The sequence below is a fragment of the Micropterus dolomieu genome, linkage group LG10 (assembly GCF_021292245.1).
Source record: "Micropterus dolomieu isolate WLL.071019.BEF.003 ecotype Adirondacks linkage group LG10, ASM2129224v1, whole genome shotgun sequence".
Taxonomy (NCBI): Eukaryota; Metazoa; Chordata; class Actinopteri; order Centrarchiformes; family Centrarchidae; genus Micropterus; species Micropterus dolomieu.
In genome coordinates, this window is record NC_060159.1 from 18,364,287 (window position 1) to 18,385,345 (window position 21,059).

At 40.9% G+C, this 21,059-nt stretch overlaps 2 protein-coding genes across 2 annotated transcripts; both read right to left on the bottom strand.

Moving 5' to 3' along the window:
* Positions 1-2,668: 2,668 nt before the first annotated feature.
* On the bottom strand, positions 2,669-7,854 carry slc30a1a (solute carrier family 30 member 1a). The gene is made up of 2 exons (XM_046061111.1): positions 6,786-7,854; positions 2,669-5,240 (listed from the first exon to the last, which is right to left on the bottom strand). Exons 1-2 carry the CDS (start codon positions 7,357-7,359, stop codon positions 4,339-4,341), a joined length of 1,476 nt encoding a protein of 491 aa, XP_045917067.1. The 5' UTR covers positions 7,360-7,854; the 3' UTR covers positions 2,669-4,338.
* A 914-nt stretch (positions 7,855-8,768) lies between these two features.
* nek2 (NIMA-related kinase 2) lies at positions 8,769-14,013 on the bottom strand. The gene is made up of 9 exons (XM_046060579.1): positions 13,627-14,013; positions 12,649-12,866; positions 12,277-12,517; positions 11,303-11,385; positions 11,087-11,213; positions 10,698-10,932; positions 9,758-9,812; positions 9,597-9,673; positions 8,769-9,288 (listed from the first exon to the last, which is right to left on the bottom strand). Exons 1-9 carry the CDS (start codon positions 13,720-13,722, stop codon positions 9,083-9,085), a joined length of 1,338 nt encoding a protein of 445 aa, XP_045916535.1. The 5' UTR covers positions 13,723-14,013; the 3' UTR covers positions 8,769-9,082.
* Between the last annotated feature and the right edge of the window lie 7,046 nt (positions 14,014-21,059).

The following is a 21,059-nucleotide window of genomic DNA, read 5'->3' on the forward strand; positions in this document are numbered from 1 at the left end:
GGAAAGCAAATTAATTATATTGTCAATGAACATTTTGTCAGGTTATTAATAAACAATTTATCCTGCATTATGTTTCTCCAGAACATATATGCTGTTGCAAATTGCATTGCATTTAAACATCATTTCTAGAAGACATAGGTTGATAATACATGGGAGGCACAAACTGGGGCTGCTTACATGGATACAGACCCACTTCAATGTTTGCATACAATGGGGCTGCAGTGGAGGTGCAAATAGCACCTGACTTTAACAAAGAACACAAAAACAGAGCTGCTCCATGCAAGAACCTCTTTCTGTCCACATGAAAAGGGTCAGAGAGTGGAGGAGAGAGCCAGCCAGCAGCACTGAGGAATGCTGGGTAGAGCCCCGTGCTTGTTGCCTTTGGAATGCCCCGTGGCCTCTTACATAAGTCCCGTCAGGCCATCGGCTGCTTCGTCAGCCACACATTCACAGTCAGCACTGATACCCACCCACAGACTCAATCCAGCATCCGCTTCTTTACACCGCGGAGAAGAGTTGGGAAATGCTGTAATTATGGTCTTGTGTAATTGCAGCTCTGCCACTCCACAGCTCACTTACACATAGTATGTCAGACTTGACCAGTATTGATGCTTAAATAGTGTGACCGTTTGTAGCTGAAGGGAAGACATGAGCCACAAACATCCTGTTGGCCTATATTATATCAACATGTGTGTAGCTGTTCATACAATCAGCTTGTTCATGTGGTTTTCAATGACAATGTCACTGAAAATTATCACCCTTATACAATTAGATTTAAAAAGATGGCTTCAAACTTGTTTTTTGTCTATGTGCTATGGTCCCTCCTAATTTCACTGACTGACATTCACTTAGTTTCTATTTTGGCAACTAGTTACCTTAATTCCCTTTTGATGTGGTATTGACTTGAATCTTAACCTCAGTCCTGTTGTATTAACATTAAGTACATTTACTCAAGTACTGTATGTGAGTGAATTTTTGAGGTAGTTGTACTTTACTTTCAGAGGGAAATATTGCACTTTTTACGCTCCTACATTTATCTAGCATCCGTTGATACCGGTTAATGTGCATATTTTGCAATTATTTTGCTTCTAAAACGTGATGCATTGTTCTGTGAAACAACATTTTCCTCTTATCAAGTCATTTTAGTCATGGATTGAATCCTTGAGTTCTTGAATTTTCTAGAATCAACTTTTGTGCAAATGTCTTCAAAAAATTAAGGTTTTTGTAGGTTAAACACTTTATGAAGAAATACACTACAACAAAAACTCTGCAGACCCCATTCCTGTTTGTTTGGGATTCTGTCTGTTTGTGTATTCTGAGATTTCTCATAGTTGTGTACCTTATGTCCATCCATTGTCAACCGCTTATCCTGGGGGGCTGGAGAGGGGTACACCCTGGACAGGTTGCCAGTCCATCGCAGGGCACACATATACAAACAACCACTCACACCTAAGGACAATTTTAGAGAAACACCAATTAACCATGTCTTCGGACGGTGGAGAGCACTCACGTGGAGAATATGGAAACCCCAGGGCAACCGGGGTTTGAACCCACAACCTTCTTGCTGTGAGGCAACTAGCTAGCCACTGCACTACCGCACCACCCTGTGTACCTTATGTGTGCTATATAAAAACCTTAAATTAAACTGCTAAATAATCTGACGTGAGTTACAAAGCAGATATGTAGTGAAACTGGAATATAGGCTGAGTATAATAACATTATTCTGACCTGTGCACAACACCTGCTTCTTTAAACCTAAATCTCCTCTTTAATCTCATTTATTACAAAATTCCCAAATTTCAGTCGACATAGCAGCACAAAGGAATATATAAGAACAGATGCAGTATTGTAGAAGTATTAAACCACTATTTACACTATACAATCAATAATAATTTACAACCAGATAAATGTCTGAAATATACCCAGGAAAATCCGTCAGTTTGGCTAATGTTGATTTAATAGGCAAAAGTCAAACAAAGATCAATCTTGGGATTGACACATTCAAGAGTTTTAAAAAAAAACTAAACATAGATCACAAGTTTCAGTTTCTTGTAATTGGCTCCGTCACTTTCAGGGATTGATTTCTACTCTTGATATACAGCGCAAGGCGTCACATGGTCACATGATGGCATAGTTTTAAAGAAAGGGAGGCTCATTTGTACAATGAGTAAAAATGTGTCAAAGCCCTGGTTCTTGTCAATAATAAACTCTACAAAATTTATAGTTATACTGTAGTATTTATTCAGTCTAATAAATGAATGCCAAATAAACAACTTGAAATATTCTAGCCTGAAACTATATCAGTAAATAGCTTCTATTTGTAACTCCAAATAGCATTTAGTAATGGACAGATGGGACATCGGGCCCCCGGATACAGATATGTAAAAATCCCCCCCATCCCTCAGATATAGCAGCAAGACACCCAGACTGAAACGGACACAACACTGTCACGTTTTCATGTCTCCTTGTGTTTTTTTTGTGGTCGTTTTGCATCTCTTGGCGTTTTGTCTCTTTTGTGGTCATTTATTGTCTATTTGTGGACTGTCTCTTTGGGGTTGTTCGGTTTTGAAGTTTCCTATTGCTTGCCCCACACCTAATTACATTTTTTTTTAAATCACGCTAATTTATTTAAAAGGTTAAAGTAAAAATAAGGACAAATAAAGGACAATTTTGGGTTCACCAACTGTACCGAACAGCCATATTTGTTTTATTTCACAATGACACATTGGACAGTTACTGTAGATATACAATATATCAAAAACACATCATTTGACACGTCATATCTAAAATTAAAAAAAACACTCTTGTTTTTATTTTGCACAGAGCGCAAGTCTTAAAAGACACAGAATATATGTGACCGAACATTACAAATGAAGGAACGGATCAAAATACATTTCCCAGCACATAGTTCTATATTGCATACACATTAAATTGGGAGTGGAATTCGGAAACGCATCGATGGACCACCTTTAAATTATATATGTGGTGAATATTCATAAAATTTCCAAGGCCACCATATGGACTTTAATTCAGCAAAAACAGACGGCTCAGCTGTCCAAAGCAGAGGACAGAAAAGCTTAAGGATGAGTAATTCCCTACACAGTTATGAGTAAATTTGGGCGATACCAGCGGGTACTGGTAAGCAGCAAACGGAGCTTAGTGAGGCTCCCAAAAATCAAACACCAGGTGTCAGTTTGGTCATGCAAACATAGTAGAACATCCTGGAAATACAAAAACTCCCTCAGCATGGATTGTGACAAGGTCCCAAAAACATTCACGAGGATTTTAAAGAAAAATCAACAGCCATCATCAGAAAGCTTTCTAGTACAGATTCATACAGAGAATAGTGTTTCATTAATGGCATACAGTACTCTTTTCTTCACTACAAACCTAACCCTCTGGCTTGCAAGGCATCAAATTTGTGAATGAACATCTAATTCCATTACATCTACTATACTTAGTGCTATACCACAGCGGTTTCTTGTATTTAAAAGGCAAGGTGAGAGGTGTTGATACCGCTTTTGTATCCAACTAATGACTGCAATTAAGTGAGTCAAAGCCAGAGGAAAGTCTTGAGAAACAAAATCATTGTAAATCACATTTGAAAAACTGACTATAGCATAGATGGTCTGTCAAAAAAAGTCACAACAGAAAAATTGCTAAAATCGTCCAAACTAAATATTACAAACAGCATCTACAGAGAGAAATAGATAATTTCTAATAACTTAAATACTTAAATTAGTATGCAAAACAATACACCTCCATTTGGGGCCAGAGGGTAAGAAAATAGATCTGCTCAAAGCCTACGCAAAAAGCAAAACAGGTAGATTCTTTGCCAACAGGTCCATAAGCTAAACTTAATAACCTAGTTATGTGTGTGTCCGACTTGCATGTGTTGTGTGTGTGCGTCCTTCTGGAGGAGAGGACTTCTCTCAGATCCCTTCATTCCTGCAGTAAGAAGCTTTGGCACAGAAACACTGTGGGACGAGATGACGAATCACAACACGGTGCTAATGAGGGACACTCATGCAGACCTCGCTCCAGTCCTGGAGGAGATAAGGTCAGTGAACCCCAACATGCATCGCCACCATACTGCCAGGGCAACAGACAACAAGAGAGTGGGCCGAGCGGCAGAGGAGAGGCCGGGAGGGAGTGGAAACAGGAACACACAGAGAGAGGAAGGATGAAGAGAAATGGCTCAAAGGCATGAAGACAGAGGGTTTTTGGGGAGGATTTTTCAGCCATAGTAGGGGCGATGACAAAATAAAAGGCTATGGAAAATTATTTCCTTGATGAAGACCTGTGGTGGTTTTCTAGTTTCTCACTATCTCCTCCATCTCACAGAGACGACTCCACCTCTCTACTGATGGTAACCTCGGCCTCTGACTGAGGGCGCACTTGAACGACTGCAGCCTGCTCTGGGGTCTCACTGATCACCTCCAGGGCTGAAGCGCCAACAGCCTTGCAGTCACTGCTGGCCCTCTTATCTGGGTTCTGTTTGTCCACAGAGCCGCAGCACAGCTTGGGAGCACACTGAGTCCGACAGGAGAGCTCACAGAGGGAGTCTCGAGACTCCGAGTTGAATGTGACAAACTCGGGCTGGATGGTGGTGGCGTGGATGCCCTCGTCGTGGAAGAAATCCTTAATGCGCTTGGCCACGTCCATGTAAGATGTGGGGTCATGGCACTTGATGTGCGCCGTGGCGATGATGCGACTGCCGGCCAGCTGCCATATGTGCAGCTCGTGGATGGCCAGGACACCGTCCAGGCTCAGCAGCCGCTCGTTGAGCCGGTGCATGTTGATCTGCTTGGGCACGGTCTGCAGCAGGATGAGGGCAGACTCTTTGAGCAGCGGGTAGGTAGTATAAAGCAGGATGCCCACCATGATGATGCACAGTGTGGGATCCAGGTAGAGAATCCAGCAGGGGCCAGCAAACTTCATGGCCGACACTTGGGGACCTTCCAGCAGGTCGACCAGCGTGTGATTCACATGCTGGTGGTCTGTGTTGTGGCTGTTGATACACGGGTTCACGCACATCTCGCCGGCTATGCAGGGCTTCCACACAAAGGTAAATATTACAGCATTGACCACCACAATGACAGACCCCAAGGCGTCACCCAACACATGCAGGAAGACCCCGCGCATGTTGAGCTGCGACGACGCATCCTGGTCATGATCCATCTCCTCATAGTGGGTGCTGCCATTCATCTGCACCTCTGTGGCGTCTTTACAGCTGATTTCTGAAGATAAAAACAAAGGTTTGTTTAGGGGAATGTGAAGTCAATGTCTAATAATCAGATGGACTTTGACACCGAGATACTAATACAGCATTTACTAAGACAGCACAGGAACAACAAAAACACAAATGTTGCTTTGAGAAATAAAAAGGAAAACAAACAACAACAAGCTGTAACACATTAGCCTGAAGTAATGAGATTCCAAGAAGATGCTATCAGTGGCTGCCAGTTGATGAATTGTTTAGTTACATCATTTGGGGTCAAAAAAGCCAGAATTCAGCCTGCGATGTTATCAGGTGACATGTGTTGGAAATGCATCAAAGTCTAAACTAAGGTCAATTTACAAGAGACATTCAGTCGTCAAGAGTTCACTGTGGAAGACAATTCACTCTTCTGATTTAGTCTGTGCTATAACTGCTCTGGGCCACAAACAGGAGGAACATACCAGACAGCCGTGTTGAATTATATGAAAGAAAACTCCCGTCATGTGGGATCCTAAACGCAATAATTCACACCAAGCAAATTCAATTAGTAATTGCAGGCAGTGTATACACAACTCTGGGGGAATGGCACCGGAGCAATAGCTGTTCACTTCCATCCTGGGACGCCTGCCGGCTCATTCATCATCGGCTAATGGTGTGGCTGGGGCTTTCAACTCCACGGTTACACTGATGTATGACGCAGTAACAGCAATCAGTGCATGGAGGAAGGGGGGATATGGCCTCCATTTATTGAAACTGGCGGGGCCTAACAGTGTGGGGGAGACATTATGTATGGTGTTAACCCTTCGGTGAGGGAGGCGGATGGCCGCTTGGACAGAATGACCCGCAGCAAGCTTCTTTTTTTTATTTTTTGGAAGAGTGAACTGTTGTTTTATTGTCAACAAGCAGACATCAACAACAACAGAAATAATGAGAATAAGTTGTGTATGCTTGTAGAACCTGACACCAAGGTGTTACAATCAGATTATCACTATTGTGCAAATTCACTTGTACAGTCTCTGCAAAAATGTGAGCAGGAATTTTGATAGATGACACACTGTTATAAGTTTGAACTTGTCAAAAGCAGGATGTTTCTTGGCAGCTTCTACCCATCTTTATTTACAGGTCACCTGATAGTAGTCGGGTGGAAACCAGAGTGTTTCAAAAGGCGACCACATTTCCAAGGATAGAATAACCCACCAAGAAATATCTGATAACAAGTGTGGCTGTCTAAATGCCACTGCCAAAGAAGAAACAATAAGGGTTAGTCACTGAAGCAGGGATTCCCTCAGGGTACACTCAAGATATGTGATGTGTGTACTCTTATGCAATCTGGACTGCTAACAATGGAGATAAAGTCTAGCACATGCTGTCAGATTACACGTGAGGCACAACGGGCTGGGTTTGTAGAGTTTTGACACTTAATAATGACCTGTAGTATTCAATTAAGCATTAATACATCATTTAACACTGAAGACTAACAAGAAAGATTAAACTCAAGATTGTAAACAAAATAACAGAACAGTGCGTACAGTACAACCAACATGCTTCAAGTGCCCATACTTACCATTCCTAGGTCTCACATCGCCCGGGCTGTTGTGATTTCCAACCAAGTTGTTGGTCTCCTCTCCTGAAGACCCGTTCCCAGCTTTCTGGGACTTGCCAGTTTTACCCCTCTTGTTCTTATTTCCATGAGAGTGACCTCCGTGGGAGTGCCCGTGGCCTCCCCCGGCGTGCCCGCGGAACAAGCAGAGTCCGAGCAGGTTGACCAGGAGCCCCGCGGCGCCGACCCCGATGACCACCTCCGGTTTCTCGATCTCATGGGGCTCGGTGAAGCGCTCGACTGCCTCGAGGACGATGGTGAAGCACAGCGCCGTGAGAAAGACGGCGTTGACCAGAGCCCCCATCACCTCCGCCCGGATCCACCCGAAGGTGTTTTTGTTAGTTGCATGGGTTTTCTCGGCGAACCGCACCGCGACCAGAGCAACCAGCAGCGCGATGACGTCGGACAGCATATGAAAGGAGTCCGACAGCATTGATAGAGAGGCGGTCATCCGGCTTACCACCACTTCCACAATGAAAAACCCAAAAGTCAATGAGAGCATGCATAGCAGCCGGACACGATTAGGCTCGCAATCCATTTTCCCTTCCTCACGGTTCTTCGTCGAGTGAAGTGAAATAACGTTTCACTGTGTCTTCTAACGAGCTCACTAGGACACCAGCTAGCTATCGTTAGCTATCCGGGTTCAACACAACTCCAAGCTAACGACTTACGTTAAGCTAGCTGGCTCCTTGAGACAATACGATCAATGCTAACAGCGTCTTCATTCACTTATCCAGTGACGGCAGCAGCATCACTCGGCTAAATATAAAGACGACCACAGGTGGAATTGATCCGGCGTACGATTTCTAGTTAACGTACAGTCAACATAACGTGAAATTCACCGCGGTCATCACCAGTTTATACCAGATACGTTTGCCGACGAGCTTCGGTTTGCAGACGGCTGAAACTTTGCACCCGAGCCGGTAAACTTTCCACACGGAACACGGCGCTGTGAGTACACGCCCCCGTGTGATTCCTATTGGTGGAGAGGGTGCGAGATTAACTGTGATTGGTCAAATTGTGCAACTCTCGCAACTAGGCGGAGCAAGCAAGCCAGACAACAGCGGTTGCTACGCACGCTTACGGCTCGCGACGACGTCATTAATCGATATGTGAATCTTTTGTAGTATCGGTACAACTTCTAGAAAACATAATCTATTTTAAGTCGCAAATATATCCTACATACATGTATGTAAATGGATAAACACTGGCCATTTACCGTATTCACCTTTCATTAACGCAATAAATACTGTATTTCTCATCAACGGTTTTAAATGCTCTCAATATATACTAATTTAAATGTCTGTCAGTTATGTTGTAATAAAGTAGACCTATCTTTCATTGTTAGAAACCTATCTAGTTGTTTTAGTCTTTTAATTTAATCAACTGTAAATTGGAGGCTTATTATTGAACAAAACCATCATATAATGCCCCTCTTAATTATACCTTCTAATCTGTTGTTAATCAAAGCACAAATGACTTTTAGGTATGTTGCCTGTAATCACCGGCAGAAATCTCAATTCAGTGGCTGACTTTTCATGGGAAACTGATGACCCCTTGTGGGAGTTATCAGTCTTAATCAAAGACTAGAGTGTATTTGTAGTATAACTGTAATGGAAGTGAAAAACTAATCATTTTTGAGTCATTATTTTGATGCTTGTACAGCAGATTTTACTAAACTCCACTACAACTGATAAACAACTTTTATACACTTTTGTGGTATTATACATCAAACCAAACTCTTATTTTACTATATACTGAGCATCATTGGCACAAAAGTTGCCTTATTAGATAAGTTATATTATCTTAACTCTTTACTACAATTAGTAGTAATAATGTAAAAACTTAAATTCACAAACATGCATTCTGCAGTTTAAATGTTCATTGCCATCATAGGTTCAGAAGATGTTCATCAATTATACTATTATCACTGTTGTCTTAACCACACAAGTTTTACATTTTGTTGTATTGTTACACATACAAGTCAAGAAAGAATCGGTCTGTCTGTCTATTTCCAAGCAGTTTGTGAAAGAAAAGGGACTTAAATATATTTACCAACAATATACAGGTCATTGACATCCACACATCCAACTGTCAACCTAAATAAGACACTACAATACACAGGATTGAAACACTTGGCTTCACTACCATCACAGCTACTCAATTACCATATAAACCTTGATTTACATCCAGTTATTATGACTCTTGGCCTCCAGAAGCTTCCACATTCAGTCACAAGTCAGACAGCGATATCTGCATGATCAACGGATGCCGAGTATCTGTCTGCTCTTAAACTGACAGGTCTTCTCCACTTCGCTCAGTTTCTGAGCGCGCAGTTTGGCCGTCTGCAGCCTCCTCAAAATCAGCTCCTGGGACATCACACTCAGACGTCCATCAGGACCCTGGTTCTCTTTGCTCTCACCTGCAAAGTGGACCTTCTTCTTGCCCGGGGAGAGGTTCTCCACATCTAAGACCAAAAAGGGAGGAGTCACTGATAAACGAAGTTCAGACTAAACTATATCACTAGGCACTTACAACAGTCTTTCCAATCCAACATGACAGCTAGATTTCTGAATTTGTTTTTATAAAAATGCAGGTTTAATTGATTTATTCTTTATTGGTGTATAAAAACAGTATTTACATGATTTAAAAAAAGTAATAAATAAACTTTATTTTAGTCCTCCACATTCTAAACAAAAGCATGAACCCATAAAAATGTTGCTCAGTTCTGGTCTCGGTTCAGTAAGTCCAGAGGTCTTCGTCCAATTCTCATACCTATCTCTTTGCCATAGAATGGCTTCACATCCCTCTGCTGCTGTAGACGGTTGTGATTCTTCAGTAAACTCTCTGCTCTGAAACAGTAGATTAGGGTCATTAGTTTGCACCAATCAGTTGTGAATGGCAAAGTTTGCATTGTTTCATTTCTAGCGTTCTACCTTGCAAGCTTCTCATTTGACAGTTGCTCACGAACACAAAGCTCCTGCTCTCTTTCTGCAATTGAAGTACAAAAGAAAAAGACATCTTTATTTTGGGAATTTGCAGCACTTTGCCTTGTGACTCTTGTGGCATATGCTTAAGATGCATGTATACATTATTATATTCTTATATTCATTGTCAGCCAGGTGCTGTAGATGAGGAAGAGACTCAAAGTAGGTAAACATCCATTGCAACACTTCACTTGTTAACCAGTTAAAGGTGGTTAGTGTGTAGTAAAGTGTGATTTATAGCCTCTGCGTAGCCTCGTACCCCACACCGTAGCCCAACGTACACCTCCTCAAAAATGTACCTACACACCGAGACGACACGGACCATAAGAACTGAGATCGGTCGGCTGGTTAACCTCGCAATGCCTCTGAGTCGACAGGAAGTGTCCTGTGCTTTGAAGTAAATTTTACTAGCGGCCAAACCAGTAGCTGTAACACGGTGGATCAAAATATTTGTCCGTCACAACACAAGTGAAATGACTCGTTTCACTTTCACATTGTGATCCATTTGGTCGATAACATTTGAAAAGTCTACAGAATTTTACCCCCATTCACATTAGCGGAGGGCTAAACCGGAAGTTCGCCTGCTTGGCCGGCAAAAGTCAACACAGTGGATGCTCAAGCGCTACCGCCAACTAGTGTTTGACAGTGTAATTGCAGAACAACAGACACTGACACAGTATAAATGCATGGCTACATGCGTAGCTACGCACGTAGACCCGACGCAGGAGTATAAATCATGCTTTATGCTATTAATACAGCTATTAATCTTCCATTATAAGCAGCTTTGAATGAGTTTTCCAGGCTGTGAAAAGCCCAGGTCAGAAGGGGTCGTACAGTCTTATGGCAAGGCCACAGTAACATTAAGGGGGAGTGGAAATAAAAGTCTTACTCTCCAGCCTCTCCTCACGTTCCTTCAGGGCCTTTTCTCTTTCTCGCAGCATCTGTTCCTTGAGTCTGAGCTCTGCGGCAGAGGCCGGTGTCGGTTCTGCTGGCTTGTGAAGGGGACAGTCAGAGTCTACAGACCTCCTTCGAAGTCGCACCTGTGCCCTCCTCTGCTCCTCAGCAACAGCATCAGCCAACAGGCTGCTCTGGAGAATAGACTCCACAGAGGGCCTCAGATAGTCCTGGCAACAGAGAATAAGATAACTGAACTCTTCCTTCATTAAAACTCAGTACCTGAGTAGAGGTAGCACAAGTAAAGCTTCAGATAAAATTAATGTCTATCTAAACAAAATCAAAGGACTGTTTATAATTTATTAATTATTATTAATCTCTAACCTTCAAGTTGAGCATTTTGCTGAGTAAGGTGTTCAGTTCCTCAGAGTATCTGTATGGGATTCTTCTGTACTTTCCCTCTCTGATCTTCTCTGCCAGCTCTTTTTGGTTGTAAGCAGTAAACGGGGGGCTGAACAGGAGAAATCCAGAAAAAATTCAGATTCGCAGTCAACAAACTGGCTGCCGGGGAAATCTATGCAGAGGAGTTAGAGAACTTACGATAATGCACAGAGTTCATACAGCAAACATCCCAGTGACCAAATATCTGACTTCTCGTTGTACGACATCCGGTTTATTTGTTCCTGAAAGACAAAATGTTGGCAGATTGTGGCAATCCAGCAAGGATAAGTTTACGATCGGGTGGGTCAAAAGGTTAAAGGATAATTCTGGTATTTTTAAACTTGGGTACTATTTTCACATATTTTGGTGTTGAAATGACAAGTAGATACAAAGCGTTTCAGGAATCTGTGTAGTTCATGGCTTCAGCCGGCAGCAGTGAACCAGCTGCAGTGGCAGCAACGTATTTCGTTGGAGCAATTGGGTCTGTCAAAATTACATCCACAAAAAGTGCTTCTTTTGGCCACTGACAGGCTCAGACTGTCTGACAACATCATGGAAAGTGACCCAGTGATACCCTTTGTTTTTAAACCAGAAACAGAAATCTCGCTCAAGGACAATTCTCGTTTTGAAATCTCATGAGAGGCGAGATGTTGAAGACGACCATGGAAACGCGAGTCAGAGGTGGAGAGAGGAGTTTGTTGTGTTGGAGCAACATTAGGAAATAAAGTTTTGCTAGCAGCTCCTCTATGTACAAAACAAACTCCCCCGCCATTTCCTGCAACAGCCTGCCTTTCATGAGATTTCAGAGTAAGAATTGTCCTTGAGTGAAACAGAAGTTTCTTGTTAAAAACAATGGGTGTTCTCTGACATAGGGATCTTTTCTGTGATGTTGTTAGACACCTGGTATAACAGTCTGAGCCTGTCAATGGCAAGCACTTTGTGTGGATGCAATTGCCCTGAAAGTATACGTTGCAGTCGGTTCACGGCTGCCACCATCTACTGCAAGGAAAATATGTGAAAAAAAGGGTCCAGGGTTTAAAAATACCAAAATTATCCTTTAAATGCTCCAAATTTTGCCTAAAAAGATGAAGGTAAAAGATAAACCTCAGACACAGCAGGATTAAACAACTCACTGGAGACATGTAGTAAGGCGTCCCGACAAATGTCTTTGCAAAACTGGTGTCATGGTTCAGAATTCTCGCTAGGCCAAAGTCTCCGAGCTTCACATTCTGTCTGATGTCGAGGAAGATGTTGGCTGGTTTCAGGTCTCGATGAAGAACTGTGGCCCTGCCGTCACTGCGCCTATGGCACTCCTTCAGAGCTAATGTGAGCTGTGTCATGACTCGCAAGATGAACTGCTGCTCCAAATAACGCCTGCCATGGTAAAAAACACACACTCTTAATTCTGAAGATACTGTCTGGAAGCAGAGATGTAGTAGAGTGGAGGGATACATAACTCATAAATTGTATTTGTATGCGTTTCAAGACGGAGGTCACATAGTCACCTTTCCTTGATGCATCGGGTGATGAGGGTGGACAGGTCCCCACCCTCGCAGTGCTCCATGACAATGTACAGCGTGGTGTTAGTCCGGTCTATGATCCGATCGTAGTATCTCACTATGTTTGGGTGCTTGAGCTCCCTCAGGAGGTTCACCTCTGACACCAGCATCTGCTTTTCACTCTCCGCCATGGTGCCATAGTCCAGCTCCTTCCACACAAGGATCTACAAAAAAAAAAGGAAAGAATCAGAATTCATTATAAAACAGCCATTTATCGTGTCTTTGCAGAACTTTGGCAAAAAATGGCAATTATGGGATCACGTTAAATGATAAAATGTAGTGTAAGAGGAGCAGAAGAAGAGCCATAAAGTCAGCGAACTGACTGAGTAAAAGCCAGTTGCATAACAATATCTATCCAAATGTGCCAAACAATGGGCACCTTAGGCTACTGATTCCAGACAAAATATGACTTTGGCTGAAAGCACACTGAAAGGAGCAATGGTGTTTCACTGCTTACAAGTTTAACTTATTAAGATACATTTCTCAGATGCAAATGTAATTAATTTTAGTTTCCCAGAGCCCAAGGTTATATATATATATATATATTCCCCCATTAGATAAGCTGGACCCAATCCAATTTTGCTTTAATAGAAATGTCCGAAACAATCAAGCGATTATTAAAAATAGATGCCGATAAATTTTCTGTTCGACTACAGTCGACTGCAACTTTCAGCTGTAACTTAAATGGCTCCATTACATTTAGGTGTTTCAATGCCAGATGCTAGCTTCAGTTTCATACTTGAAGTGTCTTTTCTTTTCTAAAAGAGCATGAACGATATCACACGATCACTGATATTCCTGCTCGACATTTCAGCGTTTAAATCAACTGAAACTAACGCTAGACCGCCCCGGACAGGTAACGTTAGAGGTGGCCAGTGGTTTTGCGCAGACAAAACGTGTAACTGTTAACGTTAATTTACTCACTTTCCCATCAAATTTCCGTCTTATTTTCTGGCATCTTCCATAGGAACCCGAGCCGATAGTGTATATCACCTCGTAATCCTCCACACTGGTTGGCATCTTGCTTGTTTCAGCCGAATCTAACGTTCAAAGTTACCTGACTTAACGTTAGCTTACGTTAGCTGTTAAACCACTTAACATTAGGACAGACTCGGCTGTAAGTTAAACATAAACTTAAATCAGCGACGTCCTCGCTCTCTATTGTGCTGGGAAAGCCTTTGTTGCTGATAATGATTCATAAATACACCAAATGTTTGGCTTTTTGTTTCGTGTGTTTTGCAGATAACAAAACAGGAAGCGTTTGCTTTCGGTTTAAATTGGTGCCCAAATCCTTGGTCGCGATTGGCCTGCTCTCTCCGCACGGTGGCTCCCAATTGGCCAGTGCGAAGATACAAGATGTGAGGTTGCTAAGCGCCTGAAAACCGCGAGAGTAGAGCGCGTAGATGACATGTGCTCAAATTTCCACAGGGTGTCGCCAAAAACACACAAGCCACGAGATCCCAATGTTAAGGATAATTTAATTATTTAAGAAATTTGAAAAAATATTTCGAAGATGGTTTGATTAAAAAAAGACTGATTCCATATGATTTCTAATAGATTAGTTAATAGACAGCTAATCAAAATCATTTAAGGCTGATAAGGCCAATGAGGTTTAGTCCTGTCTGGGCCTAAATATATAATAGGTGTATTTGTCACATTACAACATTTTGTAAGGTGAAATTAAGTTTCTAACTCCCTTCTGCTATGTAGCAGACAATATACAGTAATACAAAAGCAATCAAATGGTAGACAGAAATCCCACTGCCCTAAATACGAATGGCACTTCAAACAGTGTCAGCAACTGACTCTAAATGCACTCTTTGCATTTTGGGAGTGTTGGAGGGAGAACTGTTGCGCTGGAGCTTCAATGTCAGTTATTTGTGGCTCAGATCGATACAGCGTTTTCTATTATCTCTAAATTAATATATATTTTAAAATTCTGTGTTAATATAAAATATGATAACAGAATATAAAAAGTAAACACCCATGTGCGGAGTCATGTTGTCATAATGTTATAATGTCATAATCCCATAATCTTTAATGAAATATGAAGACTATTTCAGTGATTGTCAATATTTTTGAAGACAGGCCAACAAAATAATAATAATAATAATAATAATAACAATAATTATAATCAGTATGGATTTACAAATGTGTTGTGATATTTTTTTAATTGTTCTCCTCAATGTTTGTAAGTCAGTTTGGTTTTAAGGTGTATTGATGAATTGGTGAATTTTTTTTATCTAAGTGTTAACATTTATTGATTATACTGTATAGAGTAGTTGTTGGCAAGGTAACAACTAATGGAGATAATAAACAAATAAAACTGTGTCAACAACAATTTCATTTTTGAAATAACAGTGATCACTAAATTTAAAATAGTCCTGTGCTTTTTTTTCCAGAAATAAATAGCACAATGTGTTAAATGTGACTGGAGCAGCTCTCTGTGACTGAGTGAGTACAGAGGCGGAGAACATATTCCTCCAGCAGCCACAGCACTGAGACTTCAGTTTTTCTCAAGGCAGAGTAGCTGTCTAGAAAATTAATCAAGCAAAGGTAAGAATAGCTCACTAAAAATACCCAAAGACTAATTAACATTTGAGCATACAATGTTTTGTGTATTCTCTCAAATCTCCTCAACTGAAATGAACAGACTGTCTATGTTTGGCAAAATCCTTGCATGATGGACAGCAGCAGGAAATTCTTTCAAAAGAACTGAAGCAGATTGTAAAAAAAAAACCTGACATGATCCCCAGGGTTTTGTTCGCCTCACTGTGTAATCCTTCCGTTATTCCTGAGTACAAGAAAAGGTCGCAGGCTGTCATCAGAGCAGTTTCCATGGGTGCATGTGTAAGACATCTTATTGTCAGTGGTCATTTTATTTGAAGAAGAGCAGCAACCATGCGATGACCTCTCACTCTGCTTGTATTAACATCACACATCATCATAATAAACAGTCTGCTCTGAGTGAATTGGTTTTAATGAAGAAACTATATCATTGCTGCAGGTATCTTCTGTTTTAAAAAAAGGTTTTAGATTAATTTGAAACAATGTAAACCCAAGATAAGAGCTGAAACGATGAGTGGATTAAAAGAAAATGAATCCCCAGTAACAATTTTCAGAACTGATTAATTTTAAGCAAGACGACAATGGAATTTATTAAGCAAGAATGCCAAATAAGTGTTGGTTTCAGCCTCCCAAATGTGAGGATGTTCTGCATTTCTCTATGGTATATGTGGTTTTAACCTTTCAGTGGTTTCACAAGAATTACATTTGATCCATAAAATTGTATTAACATAAGGATCTTATAGTTGAAACATACAGACATAAAACTGATTGACTGAAGTAATAAAGCAACACTGGTATTAGTCTAAGCATACATAATCAAAGCATGACTAGTAAATCCTACATGTGACCGATAAAAGTGAATTTTGATGTGTGATCTGTGCCTGAGGTAAATGCAGTCTGTGGGATTTCAGTAACGGCCCTCTCATTAGGGCAGCCACAGTAACAGATCCTTTTAGCCCTCTCTGGTGCCAGTACCACACACTGACACCACGGAGAGAGAGTGAGCGCCCGAGCCGGTCTGTCAGTCTGCCTCTGCAAAGGTCACTCCTGCAAAGAGCTGGAGGAGTTTGGACATCAGCCAGGAACAGTTGGGAGGCGGGGAGGGGAAAACTGACAGCTAAAAACAACAGAGACAGTCGGGTGCCTAAGGCCGCTCTGACGTCAGCTGTCCCTGTTAAAGGCCAGGAGTTGAGAGGGAACGACAGGGAGGACAGACAGCTACATCACACAATAACCTCCTCACCTCTGCTGGGGGGACCGCGGTGCTGTGATAGGGGATTACAAGAGGCGTATGGTGCTCATGTCACCTCTGACTCCTTTGTTTGGGTACAGTTTCAGTCAAAAAGCCTTCTCAAGAAAATATAATACACATAAAGCATAAGCATAAACAGCACTTTAAACTACATAACCCTGTCTTTTATATTTTGTTGTATTGTATATTTCATTGATTGTGTTGTTAATATGTACCTTATGATGACCTGCCGGGTACTACAGACAGAAAATAGCCTTCAGGCTAATTCTGTCATATTCATTTTGGAAAAAGCCAGGCTAACTGTTTCCCCCTTTTCCAGTCTTTGTGCTAAGCTACTTTAAGCTAACCGGCTCCAGCAACATCAAAAACTACAAACATGTCTCCTGATAAGGTTTGGTGTGTTTAACATTGAAATGTTTCTCTGTGACATATTGAAACGTCCCAGTTGAGTAGTAGTAAACTGTCGTAAAGTCAGTGAACTGACTCATTAAAGTTGTTTGCTAACGTTAGCCACTGTAAGATTTAGTCCTATCAACGTTCACCCTTTGTGTTTTGCCTTTCATTTCAACACTTCAAGGAACACTGTGTTCAGTCCTTCTTTTAAAAGTTATATATCCTCACTTTAATGACTGACAGGTTAATAACACTTAAGTGGTTATCAAAGAGTTGGGACAAAGATATGTACAGAGTGGGGCATTTTACAGATGAAAAATAAACTTGTCAGAGCTCTTTGGTGGACAAACTAATGTAGTATTATAGTAATGCAGTAGTGTAATATATGCAGATATTGATATATATCTACAGTAAGCAAATATTGTACTTGAATACTTAATGTCATAGAGAAATATACTTCAGAACTGAAACCAAGTTATCAGGGTTTTTTAGTTCTGCAACCTCTTTAAATCAGACTCCAAGAAGTAGAAACAGAGGTGAAAACAAGATCAATAAGTGAGTATGCATGCATTAAAGGAATAATTCACCAAAATCACACACACATTTATCCCCTAGTGGTATCTAGATGTGCAGGTTTTCCATTTTATGTGCAGAGGTTGATGATTGTGACTCTGGTAGGACGACTTTTTCATGCTTTGAGCACTACATTTGATATTATGCTTGCCCCTCTATTGAGGTTGAGGCAGAAAAAACACAGATAAAAAAAAACTGAAACTGAAACTATCTGCATGGCTAGACACCACTGGGGGCAAGATTTTTTTGTAATTTGGATGAACTGACCCTTTAATACCGCAATTGATATCAAAGTTTCCCCTTTACATTAAAGATTCTAGTGGGATGTGTTGACACAAGTATTTACATAAAGAACATTGATCCTAACAACACAGAGGACCCAACAGCAAGAGGAGCCAAGGAGACTCTGTGATGCCAGCGGCTGCTGCAGTGACATTCAGCCCGGCCCTACTCTCCACAGCTGGGTGTTTTAGTGCTTGCTGACTCAAGGGACGCCGCCACCACAGCGGAATTCATGATAGAGCAGGCATCAAAGCATGACAGTGAGGACCTTGGGGAGCAGTACCCGTGAAATAGTTCATTGCAGGTGTCCGATGAGGAACAGTGGTGCTTCTGCAGAGGACACAAAAGTTCCTCTGGAGACTAATTTGTCTGTGTGATGTGACCTTGGGAAAGGATTTTGAGCTGCTCTGAGGAGTAGGAATCCGGACACCACGCTGAGCCACAGCCACCCTGGCTCCTGACTGTTAGCCCTTTGGTATGTTGGTGAGGCTTCGTGCATGTTTAATGCCATTTTCCAGCTCACTTCCCGCTGTTTTCACCCTCGTTTCCCATTGGCTGCCTCAAGCGTGTGGCTTTACTGGAGCCCCGACCCTTCATATATCACTCCAGCTGCTTTAGAAATCTAGTTGATGGCACGCCACGCTAGCCTTGATTTCCTATTGATCCTATGAATCCAACAATTTTAAGGCACACTGGTAAGTCAGGAAATGCGCCATTTTGAATTTCATAGCAGCTGATACATTGTAGTTGGCATGACAGATATGATGCAACTTGACCATCTCTCAAATTGCAAATACATTAACTCAGGTACAGTACTTACTGAAATAGTTTGATATCATGGGAAATAAGCTTATCCTCTTTCTTGTTGAAAAATAGAAGAGTAGATTGATACCACTCATGTCTATAGGATAAATATGACACTAAAGCAGGCAGCCCGTTAGCTTAGCTTAGCATAAAGACTGGTGACCGAGGTAAACAGCTAGCCTGGCTCTGTCCAGTGGTAACAAAATCTTCCTACCAGCATCTCCAAAGCTCACCAATGAACACTATTATAATATATTATAATAATATAATTGTTTAATTAAGTGTGCGATTGACAACTCGCCATTTTATTGGGGGTTATGTGCTGGACCATTTCTTGGCCAAGACCAGAAACTTCCTGGAGTCTCCACTGGTTGCCAGCTGCTCCCAGCCAAGCAACAGTCTGACACATAACCCCCCTTCAAACGGTGAAATGTTGTTTTTAAACTTTTGTTTTTGTACAGATTAAACAAATGGGATATGTATATATTACACTTATATATATATATATATATATATAAAAAAGTGTTTACCCTGTTTCCAGTCTTTGTGCTAAGCTAATATAAGCTAACTGGCTGGTGACTCTATCTGCAGAAAGCCGATGTAGTATAACTACCCTGTGTCTTGTCATGGTGTATGACTTTTGACAGTAAACGGTCTTCAGCTACCTCACCTTGTTGGCCGAGTCTGGCTGTTCCTGACCCAGTGTATACCCCCTACACAGCTGTTTATATTAAATTGTATATCATTAGCACCTGTTTGATTTAATTGTTTAATCATACACCTCATAATATACCTACAAAATCCCTGAGTTTGTGCATTACAGCATTATTCTATACCTGCCTAAAATTACAGCATTATTCCATACCTGCCTAAAACCTTTGCACAGTACTGTAAATGGTATTGATTTTCTCATCCAGCTTTTGGCAAGAAAGCAAACAAGGGTATTTCCTAAAATGTCAAACTATTGCTTTAACTTCTCAGGAGTCGGCTGCTTTGAAGACATCCTCTTTAGGCAACCTGACTGAGCTCAAGTGGAAAAGGGACCACAAGCGGGAAAACAACAACGATGTTTGTTCCTTATGCCTCCAAATACTCTGTTCCAGACAGGAAAGACAAAAAACCTCTTTGTGTTTGATGAAGAACCCCCTGCCAGGGAAAGGAGATCACACCAACACCTGGCCACTGTCATGGCTGAAATCAGAGCTCTGTAATACAATCCACTGATTTTCAACAGCTAGTGATCGACACCACAGTTAAACAATGGGTACAGACATGAACAAACACAGGCTTTGGTTACCTGGATACTATTCTCAGCCAGTAACTCAGCAAAGAGAAGATGTTGACATTTAGAAAGAGAATATATACTATATAGTGTAATTTCAAATGAGTGGATTTTTACCATAGCAGTTTAGGTACAGTAGCGCCTTCAGTACTCCTGCATAGTATAAGAGTAATAAGTATAGTTTGTCATTTAGGGAAACAGGTCCATGCCAACATGCCTGTAGGTATAAATAAATCAACACCTCTAAAGCCCATTTAACACTTTATATCCTTATATCTCGTACAACAAGTGTAAAAGCTACTGTTTTTTAAAGGGGGAAGTAGTACTGAAATATTTCTTGGAGCCCAGAAACAAAATGTAGTAAAAGTTATCATACAAGTCATAACTGTAACTGAATACATAAATAAATATATTTAGACAATTGAAAGACAATGAGTGTAAAAAAAAAAGAAATATGAAGTTTTATACTATAACCTCCTTAAAGCTTTCATACTAGTTATAATAAATCAGAACTTGAATCATTTTAATATTCCCCACACAATATTTACTTTTCCTCACCACATTTTCAGTTTTCCTACAACTCATGAGACTGGGTGTTGCCCCCGCTTACAGTCTTTAAACTAAGCTAGGCTAACCTGAAGCTTCATATTTAACAGACAGATATGAAACTTTTATCATTCTCCTCATCTAGTTCTCGGCAAGAAAGGGAATAAGCGTGATTCCCAAATGTCAAACCAATCCTTTAAGCTTCATTTTGTGTTCATAAATTAAAAAAAACAAACTTTCAGAGGATCTGAACTTGGCTGATGTCTATTCATCAGCAAAGTAATACTTTTATATGTCAAAATTTACTGTGACATAACACAATTTATGTAAAGTGCATAAAAATACGTCAAAAGACAAGCATTACACTGTTAGGATCTTTACGATGTTTTATTCCAGCACAAGTCTTTTGTGTTGTAAAATGGCTGTGTAGCTAGGAATTAAAGGAGAAGTACAAAATGGAAAATTACAGACAGTTCTAATATAATTTGTTTAAATCCCTATTGTGTTGATTTCCTAAAACCACATCTAGGAAAACATTATCTCCCTGCCTTCTTTGGAAACATGGTCATAAAATAAAATAAAAAGTGAATAGGTGAAAAAAGATGAAGCTTTATTTCAAGTCACTCTCACAATGGAGGGGAATCTGAAAGGGCCGCT

Bases quoted from the DNA above. Each gene is read 5' to 3' on its own strand.
- slc30a1a (XM_046061111.1), bottom strand. From the start codon at position 7,359: ATGGATTGCGAGCCTAATCGTGTCCGGCTGCTATGCATGCTCTCATTG. The intron at 5,241-6,785 runs GTAAGTATGGGC...TTTTATCTTCAG, and splicing joins CGATGTGAGACCTAGGAATG to AAATCAGCTGTAAAGACGCC.
- nek2 (XM_046060579.1), bottom strand. From the start codon at position 13,722: ATGCCAACCAGTGTGGAGGATTACGAGGTGATATACACTATCGGCTCG. The intron at 11,386-12,276 runs GTGAGTTGTTTA...TTTGTCTTTCAG, and splicing joins CGCCTTACTACATGTCTCCA to GAACAAATAAACCGGATGTC. The intron at 9,289-9,596 runs GTATGAGAATTG...TTTTGGTCTTAG, and splicing joins ATTCTATGGCAAAGAGATAG to ATGTGGAGAACCTCTCCCCG.